The sequence below is a fragment of the Tasmannia lanceolata genome, unplaced genomic scaffold (assembly GCF_043159265.1).
Source record: "Tasmannia lanceolata isolate RefF3 unplaced genomic scaffold, GAP_Taslan_0.1 ptg000003l, whole genome shotgun sequence".
NCBI lineage: Eukaryota > Viridiplantae > Streptophyta > Magnoliopsida > Canellales > Winteraceae > Tasmannia > Tasmannia lanceolata.
The window spans coordinates 10345857-10365587 of NW_027518680.1; the positions used below are offsets into that span (position 1 = coordinate 10345857).

Here is a 19731-nt window from a genome sequence, read left to right on the forward strand (position 1 = left end):
AAATTGGGTTGCACTTTAATGACGTGGATCCAATCAAGAGCCCTTTTCTGTCTCTTTATACAAGGGCGCCCTTGTATCTATCATTCCTCTTATTTATCATTGGTTGAACCTTAAGAGAGAGTTCTTAATTTGGAATTTAGTGAAGGACTTACTCTTAATTAAAGGGATCATGGATTTTAGTTGCTCCAAAAAGATTTTGAGTGGTTAAAGATAAATGAATATAAATTCCTCGACTTTCCCTTTTTTATCCATGATCTAAAGCTCCATCCTCCATGTAAGAGAGACATGGCTCTCGTCTTACCACCCCCTTATTCTCTAAAAGGAATGGCTTCAAGGGTTTTTAACTCAAGGCCTCGAACTCGCTATTTAAATCCCAAATCCCCGTATCCTGTTTGTAAAGCCTCATGGCAAGAGGTCTGCTTTTCTATCTGCTTCTTCTTCCCTACTTGAAGGGTTTTGTTTTCTCTCTCTCTCTCTAGATTTTGATTTCAATCTCGGACTCTTGTTGTAGCTTGCTGGGGTTCTAATATTCTCTGCGATTCCTTTCACTGCCGTGAAAGCCATTGCCAACAGTTCCATTGGAGAGGCCCTACAGAAGAGGTTACAGAGCACCAAGAAGGTTGCCATGGAGGATTCATCCAAGTTCAAGGCGTTGGCAGAAAGTGCTAGAGAAGAGAGGCAAGTTGAGGGTTTTTCAGTGTTGATTGTTTGATTTGAGTTTTTTTTTCTTTTATATTTCTTGGGTCTTCTTTGTTTCTTGAATGGGGATTGGTTTAGGGGTTTTGGGTTTTGGAAAATGTGGGAATTTACATTGCCTTTTGTTTACACACCCCATAATTCAAATTTTGAAATCAATTATTGCCTTTATGATCAGGCACCCATTTAGGCGTTTGGCATAATTCATTAGATTAAAAGTATATTAGGATTTGTATACAGGAAACACAAGAACTCAAGAAGAGAAGAGGGTGTCTCCCTCAACTTTTATATAAAATTAGATTAAAAACTCAATAATCATAACAAAGCCAGCCAGCGCCCCCCCCCCCCCCCCCCCCCCCCCCCCAAAAAAAAATAAAAATAAATCCTAATTCGTGCATTCATCTAATAGCAGCACTTAGATGCAAAAAGAACCATAATCCAACAATAACTTGTCTTGGAAAAGAAATATATTCAAAATAAAAAATGCTAGAGATAACTTTCATAGCTATTGTTTCGAACATCCCTCAATTGATTTCCAGATCAGTCAATTTACTATTAAACGCCACGATTGATGGATTGGAGTTTCAATCGGTGGATTGCGTCTTCAACATGGTAAAACATGTGTTTCTTCTTAAACCATTGATGGGTTTATTCTTAGCATGATTCAGAACCTCTATGTAATCATGTCCCACCTGATCTGCATCATTCTCTCTAGGTTGAGAGGAGAACTCGTCCTCAAGTTCAACTCTTATTCTTTCGTTGAATCTCCACGATATGGAGCTAGGTGCTTGACGTTGAACACATCAAGAGTAAGATTATGGCTTGGAAGGTTCAATCGGTTGGCATTGATGTTGATCTTTTCAAGTATTTCATAAGGATCAATCTTCCACGGACTGAGTTCACTACATTAAGCACTCAGGGAACAATCTTTATTGAGGATGACCCAAGCAAAATCTCCCACATCAAACACTACTTTCTGGCGATGTTTGTCCACATGATTTTTCACGTGAGAATCAATCTTATGAGGTTTAGCATCAACATTTTTGTATTACAATATACACGCTTCATGTTTGGTACCAGAGCAAGATCAAGGCAGATTTAGAATTAAATTCGAATGCCACCTCAGATGGATTGAATTTCCATAATCTGTTTGTAGACCTAATGAATGCAAATTTGGCTTCGAATAAAGCATTATTCTCGAATTCTTAGGATTGCTCCCAAGAAGGCTACAGAGAAAATGACCAAGGCTTCAATTCACAACATCCTTTTTCCCATCGATATGTGGATGACAAGTGCTACCAAATGAGAGTCTGGTGCAAAAAAGTTTTCAAAGACTTAGCCAAAAGTTGAAGTAATGGAACTTGACACATCGTTTAGGTGAACAATCTCATGGAAGTATAAAGAAGTGATATGTGATGCATCCATTGTCTTCTGAGAAGCTATAAGATGCCTCATCTTTGAAAATCGATCAACTACTAAAAATGCCGAATCCATACCTCTTTGTGTTCTTGTATGACTCAAGACAAAATCTATACTCTTATCTGTCCATCGAGCTTCTGGCATAAATAACGACGTATAAAGTCTGGGATTATTTGTGATTCTCTTCGAGGTTGAGCACGCATGGCATCATTCAACAAATCAAAACACTTCCTTGTGAATATATGGCCCAAATGATTCTGTGGCTGTAAGTTGTAAAGTCTTATCTCTCCCAAAGTGCCCTTCCCCATGCAGCTCTTGGATGATTTTGACCTGTAGAGTATTTTAACACAATTGATTTTCTTTAAATAGGAAACCATCTTGAATGAAGAAACCATTCCACTTTCCTTCATATGTTCTTAAAGTACAGATCATAAATATATAAATCACGACACATCTCAAACCCAAGTGCCTTGGTGTGTAAGATTTAGCAAAGATGGTCTCCATCGTAAAGCATTGGCTATGCGATTTTGAACGCTCAATTTGTGCTTCAATATGAAAGTGAACTCTTGTAAATAAGCAGCCTACTTTGCATGTCTTGAGCTATGCTTTGTAGGCTATTACTAATATTCAAGGATTCATGATTGAAATATTAGACAAAGTATCTTTCAATCAAATAGTGGCTCCAATGTCGTAGAGTTTGCACCACGGCGTTAAACTCGTCATATGTGGAATAGCGTAATTTGGCACCGCTAAACTTCTCACTTTAATAAGCAATGAGCGACCTTTTTGATAGAGTAATGCACCCAAACCAACATTAGAAGCATCAATGAGCGACCTTTGAATCATTTGGATCATGAACGTGCCACTACTTCAAAGGTCGTGAATTAGGGATCTTTTAGTGTTCTCCAGTTTTGACAAGATAAAAGGTTATGTTAAACTAAAGTATAAAAGATAAATAACGCCTCTCTCCAACAGCTTAAGCTTCTGGAGAAGTTGATAAGTTAACATAGTATCAGAGCCAAAGGTCTCGAGTTCAAACCTCCCGGGTAGCAAAAATCCACATGCGATGGTCGGCCCAAAGTGGGACCACATGTGCCACGTGTTTGCCAAGTGGGCCACACGTGCGGGGGAGTTTTAAAGTATAAAAGATAAATAACGCCTCTCTCCAACAGCTTAAGCTTCTGGAGAAGTTGGTAACTTAACAGGTTAGTCCCCTTCTGTTTAGGGCATGTTTGTCAACTGGTTTTTTGAGCTGTGTCTCGGCATTCTCAATTATCAGATGCATGATGAGCCTTAAAATCAGTAGGGTTGATTCATCATGATAATCCAAATACCAGACATTCTTTTTGTCTTTGCTTTTAGATGTGTCTCTACACAATCCTTCTTATGGTTTGCCGTGCTTTTGGTCCTACTTTGTTATAATACTTTTATTTATTCATTTCTTTGCCCAAATAAATAAATTACAAGCAAAGTTAAAGCATGAATACTTCCCCTCTCCTGCTTCCCTGCAACCGCACACCCACAATAAAAAACTACTTCTCCAAGGAGAGAAGCGGCCAAGACAGTAAAGAATAAAAATTTTGTATTCAACCCCATATTTGCTAATACTGGTGATATTGTCTGCTTCCCTACACATGAGGCTTTCATGTGATTGGCTTTCAATTACCCTATTTCATAAATTTTTATCAAAATAAGAAAAAAGATTGGTGTATTGCCAAGTCAACTTCATTCCTGATAGTTATAACCAACGAACTATTTGAGAAAGCACCATAACTGTTCTGAATGTTAAACTCTGCTTTCTGCCACACCTACATGTACGAAACTGAAAGAGCAGAATGTGCATCTCTAAAGTCTTAAAAATTAAATGACCATTTGGATATTATCTGAGTAACTTATTTTTTTTGTTACATTTAATGACATAACACTTAACTATTGTTCAGTTTTTGGTATGGAAAGGAGCGCCCTCTCTGGCTTGGTCCTATCCCTTACGAGTATCCTGCATACCTCACTGGAGAATTTCCTGGTGATTACGGCTTTGATGTCGCAGGCCTGAGCAAGGATCCTGTAGCCTTCCAGAAATATTTCAAGTACGTAAACTATGCTATTTTTTGTTCATCTTTAATTACCCACTAACACGTTGAACATATTACATCCTTCTCATCACCATCGAAAAGGCAGTTGGCACTGAACCTTATAACTGATATGGAGATAGGAACAAATTTGACCATCTCTACTGATCAGATCAACCTGAAATAATTATGCTTGTATGAAATTCATTGACAAAACAATTTCAAGATGCCCATAGACTTGCCAAACCCAACATTGAAGTTTTCAATATTCCAAGACGAAAATTCTAAGTTCTGTTACCTCCCTGCAGCTTTGAAATACTTCATGCTCGTTGGGCTATGCTTGCATCACTTGGTGTTCTTATTCCAGAATTGTTAGACCACTTTGGCATTGTGCACTTTGTCGAACCTGTGTGGTGGCGAGTTGGCTATGCAAAGCTTAAGGCAAGTATCTATGCGGCATGATAATTTATGAACCCGGGAAAATTTTCAATTAAACTTTAATATATTACTCAATAGTGGTTTCATTTACACCTATTTGTGTGATCTAATGATGCTTTAAGGACAGTGCATTCCAACTTGAAATCCTTCACTCATTATTTTCTTCCAAAAGTAAAATCACTTGGCATATTTCATCTGTTGGGGGGAGGCTATGGAAAGTAGTGGGTGGGTGGGAGACAAGTGTGAGTTCTAACTTGAAACCCTTCTTCCTCAAAGATTCCGTGGTGTGCCTTAGCCCTTCTTGATTTTTTTCAATTCTCTTCTCTAATTTCTCCAATCAAGAGGGATTTGACTGACATCCTTAAAGTTTGTTGGTTGTCAATGTATAACCTTGAATAACTGGTTGGTTTCAGGTGTACTGTTTCTGATGAAGCATCTTCTATTGTCATTATTAAACGAAAATGACCCACTGATATAGTTTGTCAATTTCCAATGCTTGAAATGACGTCTTAGTCATGCTTTTCTTAATTACTATTTTCCAGCGTATCCACAACCTTCACGGCCCATCTATAGATTAATTTATGACATCATATTTGTAAATTTAACCAATATAAATGTTTATATTAGTTGCATAGGCTCTTATAGATGGCTAGCTACAAAATTTAATATATAATATAACGGAATATGTAATTATAATTGCATATCTCTTTCCCTCCCTCACCTTAAATGTTACCGTGGTGGTAGCACCCAATATCGAGTGCTAGGATATAATGTAAGCCGTGGTATGTTGAATGTTCTGTTATGGTGGAGAGCTTTCTAAAGAACCACCAAAATGCCCTTGTTTTGTTATTTTTTACCGCCCATGCCACCATCCTTTTAAGTATGCAAAAAACCAAGAAAACAATTGAATTTACAACACCATGCCATTGAGCCCTTAAAACGTGATTTTCATTCCAAAGACACGATTTCTCCCCAAAATGGAAAACCAGCCCAATCCTCTCCCATTGCTTCACCCAAATCTTCCTTAAATACACAAATCCATTCAAATAACCCTAAACCACAACTTAGATACCATATCCCCACACGTAAATCCGATTTTCCCCCTTTAAAACCTTCCCCAAATGCCCAAATCTATGTCAAATCCCTAACTTCTACCCAAATCTTCCAATCACCTTACCAAATGCCTTCTAAACAACCTATTTTACACTGATTCCGTTCCAAAATTTCATCCAAATCCAATCAAATCAGATTTTGAGAACCCTTAATTGAAACACTAAAAATAGCACTTTCTCCTCTTTTTTACCTATAAATAGCCCCCTCTACAACCCTTCAATGGCAAAAAATTCAAGAGCACAAGCTCCCTACAAGCTATCAAACAGTCAAGCTCTCTTTTTCTCAAGCTATTTTTCTACAATTTTCTTCCCTCAAGCTTTTCACTTTTTGTCTTTCTTTTCACTGTTTTCATCATTTACGCCAGGCAGCGGTTTGGGCCTCGTCCCAGGAGTCTTCAAACATCCCTACAACGCCCATCCACACGATCTCCGTCACTAATGTCGGCACGATTCATTACTCTTTTCCTGCGGCCTCACTCGTTCATCTGTGAATTGGGACCGTAAAGGGAAGGACTGAACTCTCTTGTTTGTTTTTGAAATTTCATGTCCGTGCTGAATTTCATTCTCAAAATAAAGATTGCATAATCTAATAACAAGGTGACAATTGGGCCAGGAGGGCGGCCCGGCCCAGCATGTGGGCTGTGCACGGCCCGTGTGCTATAGTGATGGGTCGTGTGAGGCATGGCCCAATAATATAATCTAACCTGGTCTGGTCTGCGGCCCATGATGGACTGGCAAGGCACGACACACGATTTTTATTTTTTAATATTTTTACTGAAAAATACCCTCAACAACTAGAAAACGACTAGTTTAGGGTATTTTCGTGAGTTAAATACTTTTTACCCAATTACCCCTTCCAACATCTAGAAAACGATTAGTTTGGGGGTATTTTTGTAAAGTGAATGTTTTCTTTGGAACTTTTCTGTTACCTGATAAGTGGGTCTGCATATGCTTTACCTCAACAGGATATTTTATTTTATTTTTTACTTTTTAATTTTATAGGTTGTGGATATAATTTACTCACAGCTTTTTTTTTTCTATTAATGGTGAGTGGGTTTCTTTATAACCATGGAAAAATAAACGTGGATTTTTTTTCCGGTTCTCTAATATTGAAATTCCATTCCAAAGATTTGTGTTTCTTCTTGTATTTCTTTGATTTTTACCTCTGAAATAGATTTCCTTTTCACAACTCTACTGTCTTGAAGAAGGTGATTGCAGATGGATAGTGGTTATTTTAGAAAAGGGGAATAATCCTTTATTGTGAGCTTGCTCTATTAGGGCTCTTTGGGTGCATAATCTTATCTTTCTATGCTGCTTTCTTTGTTCAGTGATGACTTTTCCACCGATTCCTTTATCTTGATTTGCTTACTGAAATGTCTCAATTATGCTGTTTCTTTCTGTATATTTACTTGTTCTTTTTTCCTTAGTTTGTTAATGAATCATCCAATTATTTGTAGATAAACAACAAATTGATGGTACAAAGAGGTCGGCATAGCCAAATGTGAATCCTTTTTTTTTTTTAAGAGCAATGATCAAATCCCCCATTATATGTGAATCATTTTTAACTCTTCTCTAACTTTTGCAATTTTTGCCCTGAAACTGATCTATAGCAAATAATTGGGGGCCTCCTAGGGATATTCTTATTTGTAAACAAACAAGAAACTTATGGTAAATTGAGGTCTACAATAGCCACATGTGAAACTTTTTTGTTGTTGACGATGATCAAATCCCCATTCTATCTGCATCATTTTAAACTCTCTAACCTTTTCAATTTTTGCTTTGAAACAGGTCTGTGGCTACTAAATGGGGGCCTCATAAGGATTTTCACTTGGCAAAGAAATGTCTAAATCTAATGTTCCATAAGAAAAATCTGGCATCTCATAGCATTTTCCATTCTTAGATTCTTCCACTTTAACTTTACCCCTTATAACACTTACCAAATTTGATCAATGGCTTGTTTACTTCTACAGATTCCAAGGAGTTAATAAATGAAGCGTCTGGCCGTCAGAAAATCCCAATTAAGCAGATCTATGCTGCCATGAACAATCTAAATGCTTTGAACTTCGTTGGCCATGGTATAGCAGGTGAATATCTATTTCTAACTGCTGCAGTATTACCCTCTATTTCATTCTCAGAGATCAGAATTTCATCAAATTAAAACAAAAAACACACATCTTTCTTCTAAATATTTGGCACCAATCACAGAGGACAAAATACTAAGCACGGGAACCCTGAGAAAAACTAATATGATGAACTGCAAAAAATATGTTGTTTTACTTTTACAAAATCTGGCAATAAAATGCTTTAAAGATAAAATACAATAGAAGTATATGTGAATGTGTAGTCATATATTTAACACAGTGCTGCTGAAGAAGCAATGTAAATGGTCAATTGAATGTTTCTAAACATTTTTTATCAATCACCATATGTACAAATATGTGTCGTGATCTTAGAAGCACGAAGCGGGTGCGGGGGCGGAGGCTGAGGCTAGAGCGGGGGCGGGGAAGCGTGGGGTCTAAAAGAGTCTAAGTTTGGGAGAGTCATGAGGGGAGCTTGTATGTAATATTTTCTTTATATATCTTTCAAAATTCAAGTACATCAAAACATAATAGTTTCTAACCATTTTCATATGTATCTTTCAAAATTTAAGTAATTTAAAAGCTAATTTCCAACCGTTTTCACCGTCTTCATTTGTGTGCACTCGTTCCTCGTGCCTTCTGAAGATGCACAAGCCTTTGTGCTTGCTCTAATGAAGTACTTTGAAGAGTTTGAGGAGTTTGATGAAAGGAAGTTGGTGATGGTGGGACTTATAGAGTAATAGAAGCAAAGCCCGGCACGTGGGCTTTGCATGGCCCGTGTGCTATAGTGAGGTCATGTGAGGCACGGCCCAATAATATAATCTAAGCTGGTCTGGCAAGGCACGACACACTATTTTTATTTTATTTTTTATATTTTTACTGAAAATACCCCCAACAACTAGAAAACGACTAGTTTTAGTGGTATTTTCGGGCGTTAAATACTTTTTACCCAATTACTCCTTCCAACATCTAGAAAACGATTAGTTTTGGGGTATTTTGGTAAGTTAAATAATTTTCATGTATATCCTCCCAACAACTAAATCACTACGTATATTGGTAAGTTAAATAAGTTTCATGTATACGCTAGTTTTGGGGTATTCCGGTAGGACCCAGTTAGATTTCATTTACGGCATCATTCCCCTTTCCCAAAGTATGGTCTGCATTTCGGATACGGGATTGGAAGCTGCTAGGCACTTATATCGGTCTCTACTTGAAAATGAAGATTTTACGTAAAATAATGGGGCTTTCCTAGGCTTTAGAGAACACGGATTCATTGGGTGACTACTCGTTGAAGGCATGCCTATGCGGATGGGTCCGAGGTACGTACGTGGTTCTATCGTGGATAGCCACCTATCATTTAGTGGTATTCTTCTGATTTTTTTAGCAGGTTTGGGTTGGTTTACACTTATGGACTTCATGGGGTTCAACCGCAGCAGGGTTTTCCTTGTTTTTCGGAGGTTTCGAAAAAGGAAATGATGAAAGAAAGGAGAAGTGGTAGTAAGAGAGGGCGAAAGACAGTGTGAAAGGTGCAAATATACATGTAGAAAGGAAACAACTATATGTAAGCAGAGGCCAAGAGCCCCGGGATCATGACATGGTTGCATGACCCATAGCTGTATCAAGTGAGAAAGACACGAAGAACAAAAAAGACTATTCATGATTGAGAGGTCAAGAAAAAATAACTAGATTACTCACCAGAATCTTGGAGTCATAAGAAAAGATCAGATTGGGGAATCTCGGACCGCCGGGAGCAAGAAGCCTCTCAGGAATGTGTTATAAACAATTTGGGCATTGGGTCCCATTGAGGCCACATACTCCATTGAGGCGGAGATTAGAGTGATGCATCAAGGAATAAGGTTGTTGATCATAATCCATTGGATAAGGTTAGTAGAAGGAGACTCCTTGAATTGGATAAGGTTGCTTGAATAGTTATCATATTGGGTGGAGGGTTCGTCATTCTCTTTCCATCATGTAAGGTGATCGACTAATAGCGAGGCCGATAGGCTAGCTAGGGAGGGGCATCGAGGGTGGAGTTGGAAGTACATGATTTCCTTACTCCTTAATGTGTTGTTGTCTTTTGTTGCCTTTTCCTTTCTTGTTGTTTGTTCTTGATTATCTTGATCGTGGGGGTTGTCCCATTCTTCCTATCTTTAATTTAATCCATTTCCATTCGAGAGAGAGAGAGAGAGAGAGAGAGAGAGAGAGAGAGAGAGAGAGAGAGGGGGGAGAGTAGTTTGATGGTATTTGAATCTCTTAGATGAAATATTATATAGGTTTGCATGTGAATTCGGTGCCCTCGTCGGGGCATGCGAACTACATTAAATAATGGCAAAGAGATTACACATAAATACAACTCTTTTTTATATCTATACTTATAATAGAAAACATTCTATTTTGGCCAACAATAATCTTTTTGCTAACAATAAGAACTTAATAATCTTAATAACGAGCATCGCAATCACCGTCCGATCTCTAACTCTAATAAGACGTCTTTGGCTTCCAAACTATCTTTCCCAACACCTTGGCTGCTGTTGTAGAGTCCGGATGGTTCACCAAGCAAATATTCACTCTCGTTCTTATTCAGTTCAACCCAAGGGTGTACCTCCAACCTTCTCAATCCATCGAGCTCCACAACCACCTCTTTCATCGTCGGCCTTTCTTCTCCTCTCATTCTCAAGCACCTCTTTGCAAGATCAGCAACTGCATAGATTTGCTCTGTCCCTCCCTCATCCACAACTCGTTTCTCCAAGATTTCAAAAAGACGGTTTTCTTTCATTGACGAAATGAAATACATAGAAAGATTTCTCTCTTTCTCGGATCTATCGGAAGAAACTGGTTGGTCCCCTGTTAAGAGCTCCAAAAGAACCACTCCAAAGCTATAGACATCACTCTTCTCTGTTAATTGACTTGTCTGAAAGTATTCCGGATCCAAGTATCCTAGGGTCCCTTGCACTAACGTTGTTATTTCAGTATAATCCAAAGGAACCAATTTTGAAGCTCCAAAATCAGACACTTTTGCTGTATAATTTTCATCTAATAGTATGTTGGTAGATTTGACATCTCTGTGAATGATTGGTAAGGAAGTTGCTGAATGCAGATAAGCAAGTGCTCCTGCAGCTTCAGAAGCGATTCTCAAACGGTTTTCCCATGAAATGGAAGATGCACCACCCTTGCCATGGACATGGTGGAAGAGGGTTTCATTGGAGATAAACTCGTAAACTAGTAAGGGAACTTCAGTCTCCAAGCAACAACCCAACAACTTCACTACATTCCTATGGTTGATTTGTAAAAGAATAGAAATCTCATTTATAAATTGCTCGATTTGGATTCCATCGGCTACTCTGGACTTCTTAATGGCAACTATTCGATGATCTGCTAAAATTCCTTTGTAAACTGTACCATAACCCCCTCGACCAATGATTCGATTTTGGTCATAATTGTCAGTTGCCCTTCTAAGTACCTCTTCAGTAAAGATCTTGGCTGTATTGGTAACACTTTCATGGGAAGAAATTTGTTCTTGTAATAGCAAGCCTCCGTTTTGTTGGAAGAATTTCTCTTTTAGTTTGATGAGCTTTCTTTTCCTTACTCCCCAGTATATCCAAGAACTGCTAATAAGTAGAAACAGAAGGCCTACACATACACCTGAATCAACACACATGACATGGGCAAGATGTTAAAATTATCAAGGATTGGGAAAGAAAGACGTAATGGGACCCCATGTAAATAATGCTTGGGAGAGATGAGACCCCCTTTATGTGTGATACAAGGCATCCTCACGAGTTGAAATGGTCCCATCTAGTTTCCACAAGTGGGACTCCATTTACAGACCTCCAGAGGTAGACTCGAGAGGGACCTCGTCTTTGATAGCTATATAAACATTGAGGATGGAGAAACAATCCACAATATCTAAATAATGTAATACAAAGTATTTCATGTGTGTGGGCGCGCTTCTGCCTATGCATGAGAGAGAGAGAGAGAGAGACCGGATTTAGGAAATGTGGATTTAGTAAATGTCTTAGGGAATCGATTGTTTTCCGTAGGAGGACTTTCCATAGGGTTGAAATTTCGCAATCTAAAATATGGTTTCATTTGGAGAAAATAGGACAGAAGAAAAGTCCTCCACAACCTATTGTTTCCCTTTTAAATTTACTTGTAGTGTAAATCATTTTGCATTTAGAAGTTGGTATTTTCACCCTTCTCTCTCGATGTAGAATGTTTTCATTGGATGTTACAGTTCCCAATAAGCTCCATTTGAGCCAAGGAAGAAAACTCTAATAAAAAGTAGGGGAAGCTACCAAAAAAATCGCGTAGAAATTTATATTTTTAATTATCATTTCGTGGCTGGCTCTCACATGCAAAAGCCAGCCACGAAATGCCTTTCTTCTTTTTTATAGAATGATTACTCTCTCTCTCTCTCTCTCTCTCTCTCTCTCATGAGATCAACCCCTGTGGGAAGAGCCCTTCACCATCGTTCTAATATATGAACGTCGGTGTATATATAAAATTAGGTACGTTTTTTCAGAACGCCGGTGATAGAATGTCGGTAATAAGCATTTTTGTTGTAGTGGCCCTTTGAGTTTTATTGCAAAATTTTGTTTGAAGAGGTAAGAGGGAATTACCTAGAACAACTTGGAGGGTTGGAAATTGGCAACCAGATCCGTCTTCCCCATAATCACCAAGTGTGCCCTTTGGGCATCTGCAAGAATAGCTTCCTTCCGTATTATGGCATTTCCCATTTTTGCAGGGATTTGGATAACCGACGCACTCATCAATATCTACACAGCCATCACAAGCAACAGCATCTCTCGTTAGGACTTAAATAAACATATTCCAATAGAGGAGATTCCATTTTCTTATTACAAAAGGAGTTGCAAAATGATGCTAACGAGTTATACTTTTTTGTCATCTTTATAATATTGGTGAGCTGACATGAGAAAATTCCCGGTCAACCAACTCAACCAGTTTCTCTACCATGTTTTGGTTTGAGTGTTTGCATAGAGAATGAGAAAGAATACCTTGGCATGCATCAGGAAGGTAAGGGTTCCCTTCGAACCCCTTTGGGCAATAGCAACGATACCCACCACTGTCTGAATCGTTACAGGTATTTTTCGAGCCGCATGCATAAGTAGAAGTGTTTCTCCGAGCTACTTCGCACTTTTCATTCCCTATCACCCAGTCTAGTACCCTTGGGAACTTTCTCTTAGTTTCATCAGAGAAATTTTGAACGGAGATGAGTGGAATGGAGAAATTGAAGTAATCCTTTTGGACTAAAAAGGCGTAGCTACATGGACTGAAATCCTTGGTGCTAGTATGGTTGCTAAAGCTTTCAAGGGAGAATCTCAAGTACTTGAAATCCTCTGGGATAGAGGTCTGGCAACAGCCAATGCCGGAGCACGTCCCGTTTCTTAAGCGCTCTTTGTTAGCGCAAATTGAGACACATCCAGTAGTGAAGTCTGTACCACTGGGGCCTCTGATATAGGCCTGGGTGTCGCAGCCAATGGCAGTGAATATGTTTTGTGTACTGGAAAAAGTGTATGGGGTTCCTGTAAAATTAGTGGACCCACGGGAACGATTTTTCCCGGGGGCCGTCTCGGAGTAACAGTCCCTTCCCATCCAACCACTAACGCGTATTTGCCCTTCTTTTAACAAAATCTCAAGAACCTCAATTTCACGAAGGTATAGGAATGGCTTAGGAGGGTCAAAGGTGGTGTTGCAGGATACGTTGAACCAGCCGTTGATGAAACAGTTGGGATCTCCAATGCCAAAAGGAAAGGGAATGGTGATGTTACCGCATTTATCTAGGCACCCAGGTTTAGCTATTGAAGATGCTAATGCTGTTGTTAGCCATAACAGCTGAAGCAACACATAAAGTGCCATCTCGCCTGGCAAGAGGGGCAGCAAGATGTGATGCACTTAGCCTTCCCAACATCAGAAGCAAGATCAACTAAGGGCACTCTCCCTTATAAGCATTGATTGTTGTCTTTTTCCTATGGCTTTAGCTTGCTATTTTGTCGAGTTAGAGGCTTCCCCTCCTCCTTACTCTCTTTCTAGGGCTACGGCTTCCTGTATTGATGGCTAGGAGGTTTTCCCTCCTCTTGTATGGTCCCAACTTTTATATATAAATTTGCCGATCTGCCCTGGGGTCGTTATCATTCCGGGTTAAAAAAAAAAAAAAGTGCCATCTCTCCTTGTTTTTTTTTAATTTCTTCTTACCTACTTATTACATAATAAGAAAGAAGCCCGGATGATATATATAATATTTGATGAGAAAGGTTATGAGGGATATCATCTCTTTGACTCTTTCTACGCTCCTAGAAAGAAAGGAAATGTCAAACAAGGATTCAAGTGTCATACGCGTTTGATAAAAAAATGACACATTTGCATGTTAATAGCTTCGTGCAATGGGGACACAAGAATTTCTTGGCAAGGCCCACCACAATCGAACCATGAACACATTTTTCTCAATCTAAGTGAGTGGCGCTAGCATCCTCCAAGCCATATATGACTTCAAGTCTTTGGGATAAGTAAAAGTGACAAATAGTGAAAAGTAGCTAGCCATGATTGACTAATAAGGCGGGGGTGACCAAGACAAATGAAAGAGAGAGCATGTGTTTGGTGTAAAAGAACTAAGAAGTCGTCTGCTTTATTTTTAGGGATAATTACATTTACACCCCCCTTTAGTTTCTGACACATCCACTTCCACCCCTATAGTTTTAAATGTGACAAATACACCCCTGCAGTTTCAATTTGTTTAAGGTAGGGTTTGTCCATAGATTGAAGGGTTAGGATGATCCGATGGAGTTGCTTTTTTCGGCACACCCTATCTATGTCAGGACCCATCAAATGAAAGCTTTGGATCATCCAAATAATGTGGGCCCATACCCGAATCCAAACACTACCAAACGCTTTGGATTCGGGTATGGGCCCACATTATTTGGATGATCCAAAGCGTTCATTTGATGGGTCCTTACATAGATAGGGTGTGCCCAAAAAATCAACTCCATCGGATCATCCTAACCCTTCAATCTATGGACGAACCTTCAGCTGAGGGGGCAAACCTTAAACAGAACGAAACTAGAGGGGATGTCTTTGTCACTTTTAAACTATAGGGGTTGAAGTGGATGTGTCAGAAACTAGAGGGGGTGTAAATGTAATTATCCCTAAAAATTAAGAGTTGGTATGCCAAATATGCTTTTTGAAAATAATGTGTATTTCCAACTACCCATTTAATTTGATAAAGACACCTTATCAGTAATGAAAAAAATTCTCCTCTTACGTGTGTTTGCGCGTGTGGTATATGGACATGACAGAAACTAGGGGTGGCCAGAACCGAACCGGAACCGAACTGTTTAAAAATATTTTTGGTCCGGTTTGGTTCCACTGATGAAGAACCGAACTTATTCGATTCGGTTCCGGGTCTAATGTTCTCGGTTCGGTTCAAGAACCGAAAAACCGAACTTTGAATATATATATATATATATATATATATATATATATATATATATTTTATATTTCTATTATACATATACTTAATAATATAAATTACTTATAATATTAATAAGTAATAGTTAATACTATTCTTATAATAAGAAAGTAACTTATATTATAACTTTAATTAAAAGTTTTTATAAATTATAATTAATAATTAATAATTAGCCATTAGAACCGAAGAACTGGACTGGACCGAACCGATTATGTTCGGTCCGGTTCGGTTCGGTCCTACTATGTACTACGGTTCGGTTCGGTTCTTACGGTTCATGGAACCGAGAACCAAGAACCGAAAAAAAAAGGAACCGAGAACCGAACCGGTTGGCCACCCCTAACAGAAACTGCCAAGACAAAATGAAAGAGACATAAGAGAAGAAAGTTATACTTGTTAGGAATTCTAGACACATGAATTTAATGGCAATGCCCCACCACAATCATCGTGAACACCAATGTTACCACATTTTTCTCCATCTATGCGAGTGGCGCTAGCATTCCCCAAACATTAGGAAGTCTCTGGGATAGATTTTTATTTTTTTTGGTCAATAGTCAGTCATGCATCAATAGCGATCGAAAAGCAGCCATCGACCAGACCCGTGAGGCATCTTCCTTCCTTGCGAGGGTTGGTTTCTAAAATCTATAACCATGACCCGTGTTCAATTTTTTCCCTTTTTTTTTTTTAAAGTGCCGCCAATGGGGTGCCAACCAAATACACAACCTGGCCTCGGGTGGGCCCATGCCTAATCTAATCTAATCTAATCTAATCTAACTACTATATATAAAGGCAAAATGATGGGTTAATTTCTTCCACCCTTTGCCTTAATTTCCCATTGTATCCCGCCTTGAATTTCATTAAACTTCCACGTATATCCTTTTTCTGCTGCTTCTTTTTTGTCATTTCCGCTTCTTTTATGCCCCTGCAGATGCGTCAAAAAAAGACGCCAGCTGTCACCTTTTTTTAATGTATTTTATCTACTACAATTTCTTTTCTTTTACCATTAACCCCTTTGCTAATATCTAACATCTATCTCTATTTGAAATTATTTGAGGGTAAAATCATCAATCTACATACAAAAAGTACCAACGAAAGGTAACTGTCGATGACAATTACGGCAAAAAACTACCAAGAAGAGGTATAGACATATGACAATGACGAAAAAACTACTTTATATTACTCATGTAGGACACTTGCAAAAAATTGGCGGATTCCGGGCACCTCAAGAGGAACAACAATTATGGAAACCTCTATCGATTGGAGGGCTAGGATCAGCCTATGGAAATGATGTTACGGGTACAACCAATTGATGTTGTGTTCCATCACATTAATGGTTTGGATCAACCTATAACCCTCTATCGATCGAAGGGTTAGGATCAACCAATGAAAATTATTTTTGGGGCACAACCTATTTAGACAGTGGCCCATCTAATGGACGGGTTGGATCATCCTATGGAACGGGCCATACCTTACATTTTAATAAAGTGAGAAGTGCGATCATCAAAATACGGCGAAGGCAGTATCAAAATATGTGATTCCGTGCCATTATCAAAATATGGTAGTGTAGACACCCCATTTTGACCAGACCCTAAAACCCTTAAAATCAAATAAAGTCCCGAAACCGAACAAGGTTCCGAAACCTGTCCTTGAAATTTAAAAAAAAAAAAAAAATCATGTCCCGAGCGCCAAAAGAACCTGAAAACCCAAAAAATGTGCAAATCATTGTTGAAGCCTTCATGGAACCCGAGTGATCCCGGACCCCGTTGATATCCTCCGCTCAATCGCCCTAGTTCCCTCCATTTGTGGGAAAATAGAAATATTACAAAATACCCCGGTGGGTGCCAATATCATTTCCCTAGAGATCAAATGAAAGAGAAGGTCATATGCACCTTCCCTTTTCTTACTTAGACCCCCCTATAGTATAGTAAATACACCAAAGAGGATTGTCCAAGAAGAAAAGGGGGTAATCATGCCATTTCCTTCCTTTAATTTTCATTCTTTTTCTCTCTCTGGACCACTCCATCTTGCCTGGACTACTCTTGAAGGTACAAATAAAAGGTCAAGATACATTAGGGGTGGTTGTCCAAGAAGGAAATGGGGAGCCGAATATATCATTTAACCTTGGGTATGTTTTACCTGGCCGCCCCCTCCTTGTGCAAGGAATCAGTTACATATACACTCGAATGGGCTGTCCAAGGGAGGTTTGGAGGGAGGCCGAATATAGCATTTCCCTTACATAAGAAGGGATCAGCTGGGGTTTCTGGGAGAGAGGGTTTTCTTCATTTGGTGGTCCCACCAGAGAGAGAGATGGAGGGCTAAGATCAACTTAGAAGAAAGACCTAAGTATAAAGCCTCCATTGAATTAGGGTTTGAGGGGGATTTCATTTTTCTAAAAGAGGGGGAGGGGGGGAGGGGAGGAGGCAGAGAAGAGAGAACAGAGAGGAGGAGGTTGGGGGGCTGCAACTCGACCACCACCAACCCATCTCCGGCCGGAGCTCCGATCGGCCTCCATCTCCACGTCACCATCAACCCCATCCCCTCTCCTCCGACCACCATCCCCATCTCCGGCCCCCATCTTCGTCTAACCAGCCATCATCCATGGCCTTCATCACCTTCCCCACTTCCCACCGAACCCCTTTTCAAGCTACCCTCACTATCTTCCTCTACCCCCTACCACCAAACCCATTCCACCAAACCCATGCCAATTTTCCCAAAACCCACTCCACCATAGACATCAAAATCCCATTTCCACCTTTGCTACACCTCTACAACCATCTCTAACCCATTTCCCTAACCCAAACCCATTACCTCCGGCCCAATTTCATCTTCTCTGGCCATCCCGCGGGAATCCGGCCTCCCTTTCCCCTGCAAGTCAAACCTCCATCAGCCCTCACTACCACCATTACCTTTTTTATTTCCCCTGTTTTCTTCAACCCAAACCCATCTCAGCCATAGCTTTCTCTCAAACTCCATCTCTACCACTTCTCCCATCTTCGGCCACTCCATCAACCATCACCAAACCCCCTCCATTTTCTATATTTCACCATCTACATCACCATTTTAACCCAAATCCAACACCAATTTCTCCACTATCACCTCCTAAACCTTTCCTACCTCCATCCCAAACCCATTTTCAAAACCCATTTTAAGCCGCCGTCGGCTCCAAAGTCACCTCTGATCCCCTATTCGTGGACGAGAATTGTAACAGATAACTCGGGAAGAGCAATTCCAATCGGATTTGTCGCCCATATTCTCAGGTAATTCTCCTTTCTTTTGTTTAATTCAAATATGATTTGGTTCTTTGGGGCTGAGATAATGCATATCTATGGATCTTGTTCATGAAGAATTGGGAAATGGGGTTTCATCTTTGAATTTGGACCATGTTTAATTCGGCTCTTTGATTCAATTTCTGGCTGATTTTAGCTTTCATGTCGGGGACTAAAGAGTAAGGCATAGATAGGGTTCAATTCCATACTTATGTGTTACCTTGATTTTCTTTTTGGGTTCTAAGCTGAGTAGCAGGAGAGAATAACCTCTTGTGGCTGTGTTAATGTCATTCTCTAGGCAATTACTGTAGAGGAAGGTGGATGTAAACATTGATTCTCTTGTTTCTGTAGGTGGTTGTGTCTCCACAGTTAAGGAAAATTATAAGGCATGTTGTCATGTTGTGCAGGTTTCATAAAACCTGTATTCTGTTCTAAAGCGAATTTCTGTTTTGCACATTTGTGGCTTAGTAAATTAAATGTAAATGATTTTGAATAGGTAGTTCCATAAAAGAGATTCCATTTCGCTTCATTCTCTGAAATAGGACTTGACTCTAGAAATTGATATGCTTGGTTTCCTCGTTCAACTAGTTCAGCTAGTGGCAATTCATTATGGAGTTTGCAAATTTTTACCGGCCTTTAAGTTAATCGGATTCAATCTGTCAAATGACGCTTATTGAATATGTTGAATTCATTCATTTAGAAATTCATTTATTGCCTGTCTCAAATGAATTCCATTGTGATTTTCACAGTATTGCCAAGTGAGCTTTGAGCACATCAAATGACTTTCATTGAAAACGTTGAGTCTATACTTTTGAGTACTTGATTACGTCTGCCCATTCAATGCTCTGTGAGTCGATTCTCATATAGTTTCTGAGTGGTTGTGAACCTGTCAAATCATTTCGATTGGGATCTTAGGTTTGCAAAATTAAAAATGATTTTTAATAGGTTGCCAATTCAATGTCGCTGTTATCTACATTATTTAGGGCTTGCTTCACTTTGTTTCGGGCTTGCAAGTTAGAACAAATTTGGAGTCCATTTTGCTCTACTTCAATCTATGAGCAGGAGAGATAAGAAAGGAATAATATGTTGTGGGATTTCGGGTTACAAGTCAATAACATGACTTAATCCACTAAGGTGATAATAGCAAGTGCAAATTACTAAGCCAGAGGCCCC

At 39.3% G+C, this 19731-nt stretch overlaps 2 protein-coding genes across 7 annotated transcripts; one reads left to right on the forward strand and one right to left on the reverse strand.

Moving 5' to 3' along the window:
• Positions 1-210: 210 nt before the first annotated feature.
• LOC143850651 (chlorophyll a-b binding protein 7, chloroplastic-like) lies at positions 211-11337 on the forward strand. Of its 6 annotated transcripts, XM_077359884.1 has the most exons (8): positions 211-414; positions 512-678; positions 4056-4202; positions 4493-4625; positions 6104-6780; positions 7523-7575; positions 7705-7818; positions 10910-11337. In XM_077359884.1, the coding sequence occupies exons 1-5, from the start codon at positions 286-288 to the stop codon at positions 6236-6238; spliced, it is 711 nt and encodes a 236-aa protein (XP_077215999.1). In that variant the 5' UTR covers positions 211-285; the 3' UTR covers positions 6239-6780; positions 7523-7575; positions 7705-7818; positions 10910-11337. The 6 variants fall into 6 exon arrangements, with proteins under 6 accessions (XP_077215999.1, XP_077215992.1, XP_077216003.1 ...); XM_077359877.1 differs by having other exon boundaries at positions 7523-7818; XM_077359888.1 differs by having other exon boundaries at positions 213-414; positions 4493-4629; positions 7523-7818.
• LOC143850647 (putative wall-associated receptor kinase-like 16) lies at positions 10044-13898 on the reverse strand. Its single transcript, XM_077359868.1, has 3 exons — positions 12828-13898; positions 12432-12587; positions 10044-11454 (listed from the first exon to the last, which is right to left on the reverse strand). The coding sequence occupies exons 1-3, from the start codon at positions 13687-13689 to the stop codon at positions 10271-10273; spliced, it is 2202 nt and encodes a 733-aa protein (XP_077215983.1). The 5' UTR covers positions 13690-13898; the 3' UTR covers positions 10044-10270.
• Positions 13899-19731: the final 5833 nt, after the last annotated feature.

Bases quoted from the DNA above. Each gene is read 5' to 3' on its own strand.
- LOC143850651 (XM_077359877.1), top strand. From the start codon at position 286: ATGGCTCTCGTCTTACCACCCCCTTATTCTCTAAAAGGAATGGCTTCA. The intron at 679-4,055 runs GCAAGTTGAGGG...ACTATTGTTCAG, and splicing joins GAAAGTGCTAGAGAAGAGAG to TTTTTGGTATGGAAAGGAGC. The intron at 4,203-4,492 runs GTACGTAAACTA...ACCTCCCTGCAG, and splicing joins GCCTTCCAGAAATATTTCAA to CTTTGAAATACTTCATGCTC.
- LOC143850647 (XM_077359868.1), bottom strand. From the start codon at position 13,689: ATGGCACTTTATGTGTTGCTTCAGCTGTTATGGCTAACAACAGCATTA. The intron at 12,588-12,827 runs GTATTCTTTCTC...ATGGCTGTGTAG, and splicing joins CCTTCCTGATGCATGCCAAG to ATATTGATGAGTGCGTCGGT. The intron at 11,455-12,431 runs GTAATTCCCTCT...GTGTTGATTCAG, and splicing joins AACCCTCCAAGTTGTTCTAG to GTGTATGTGTAGGCCTTCTG.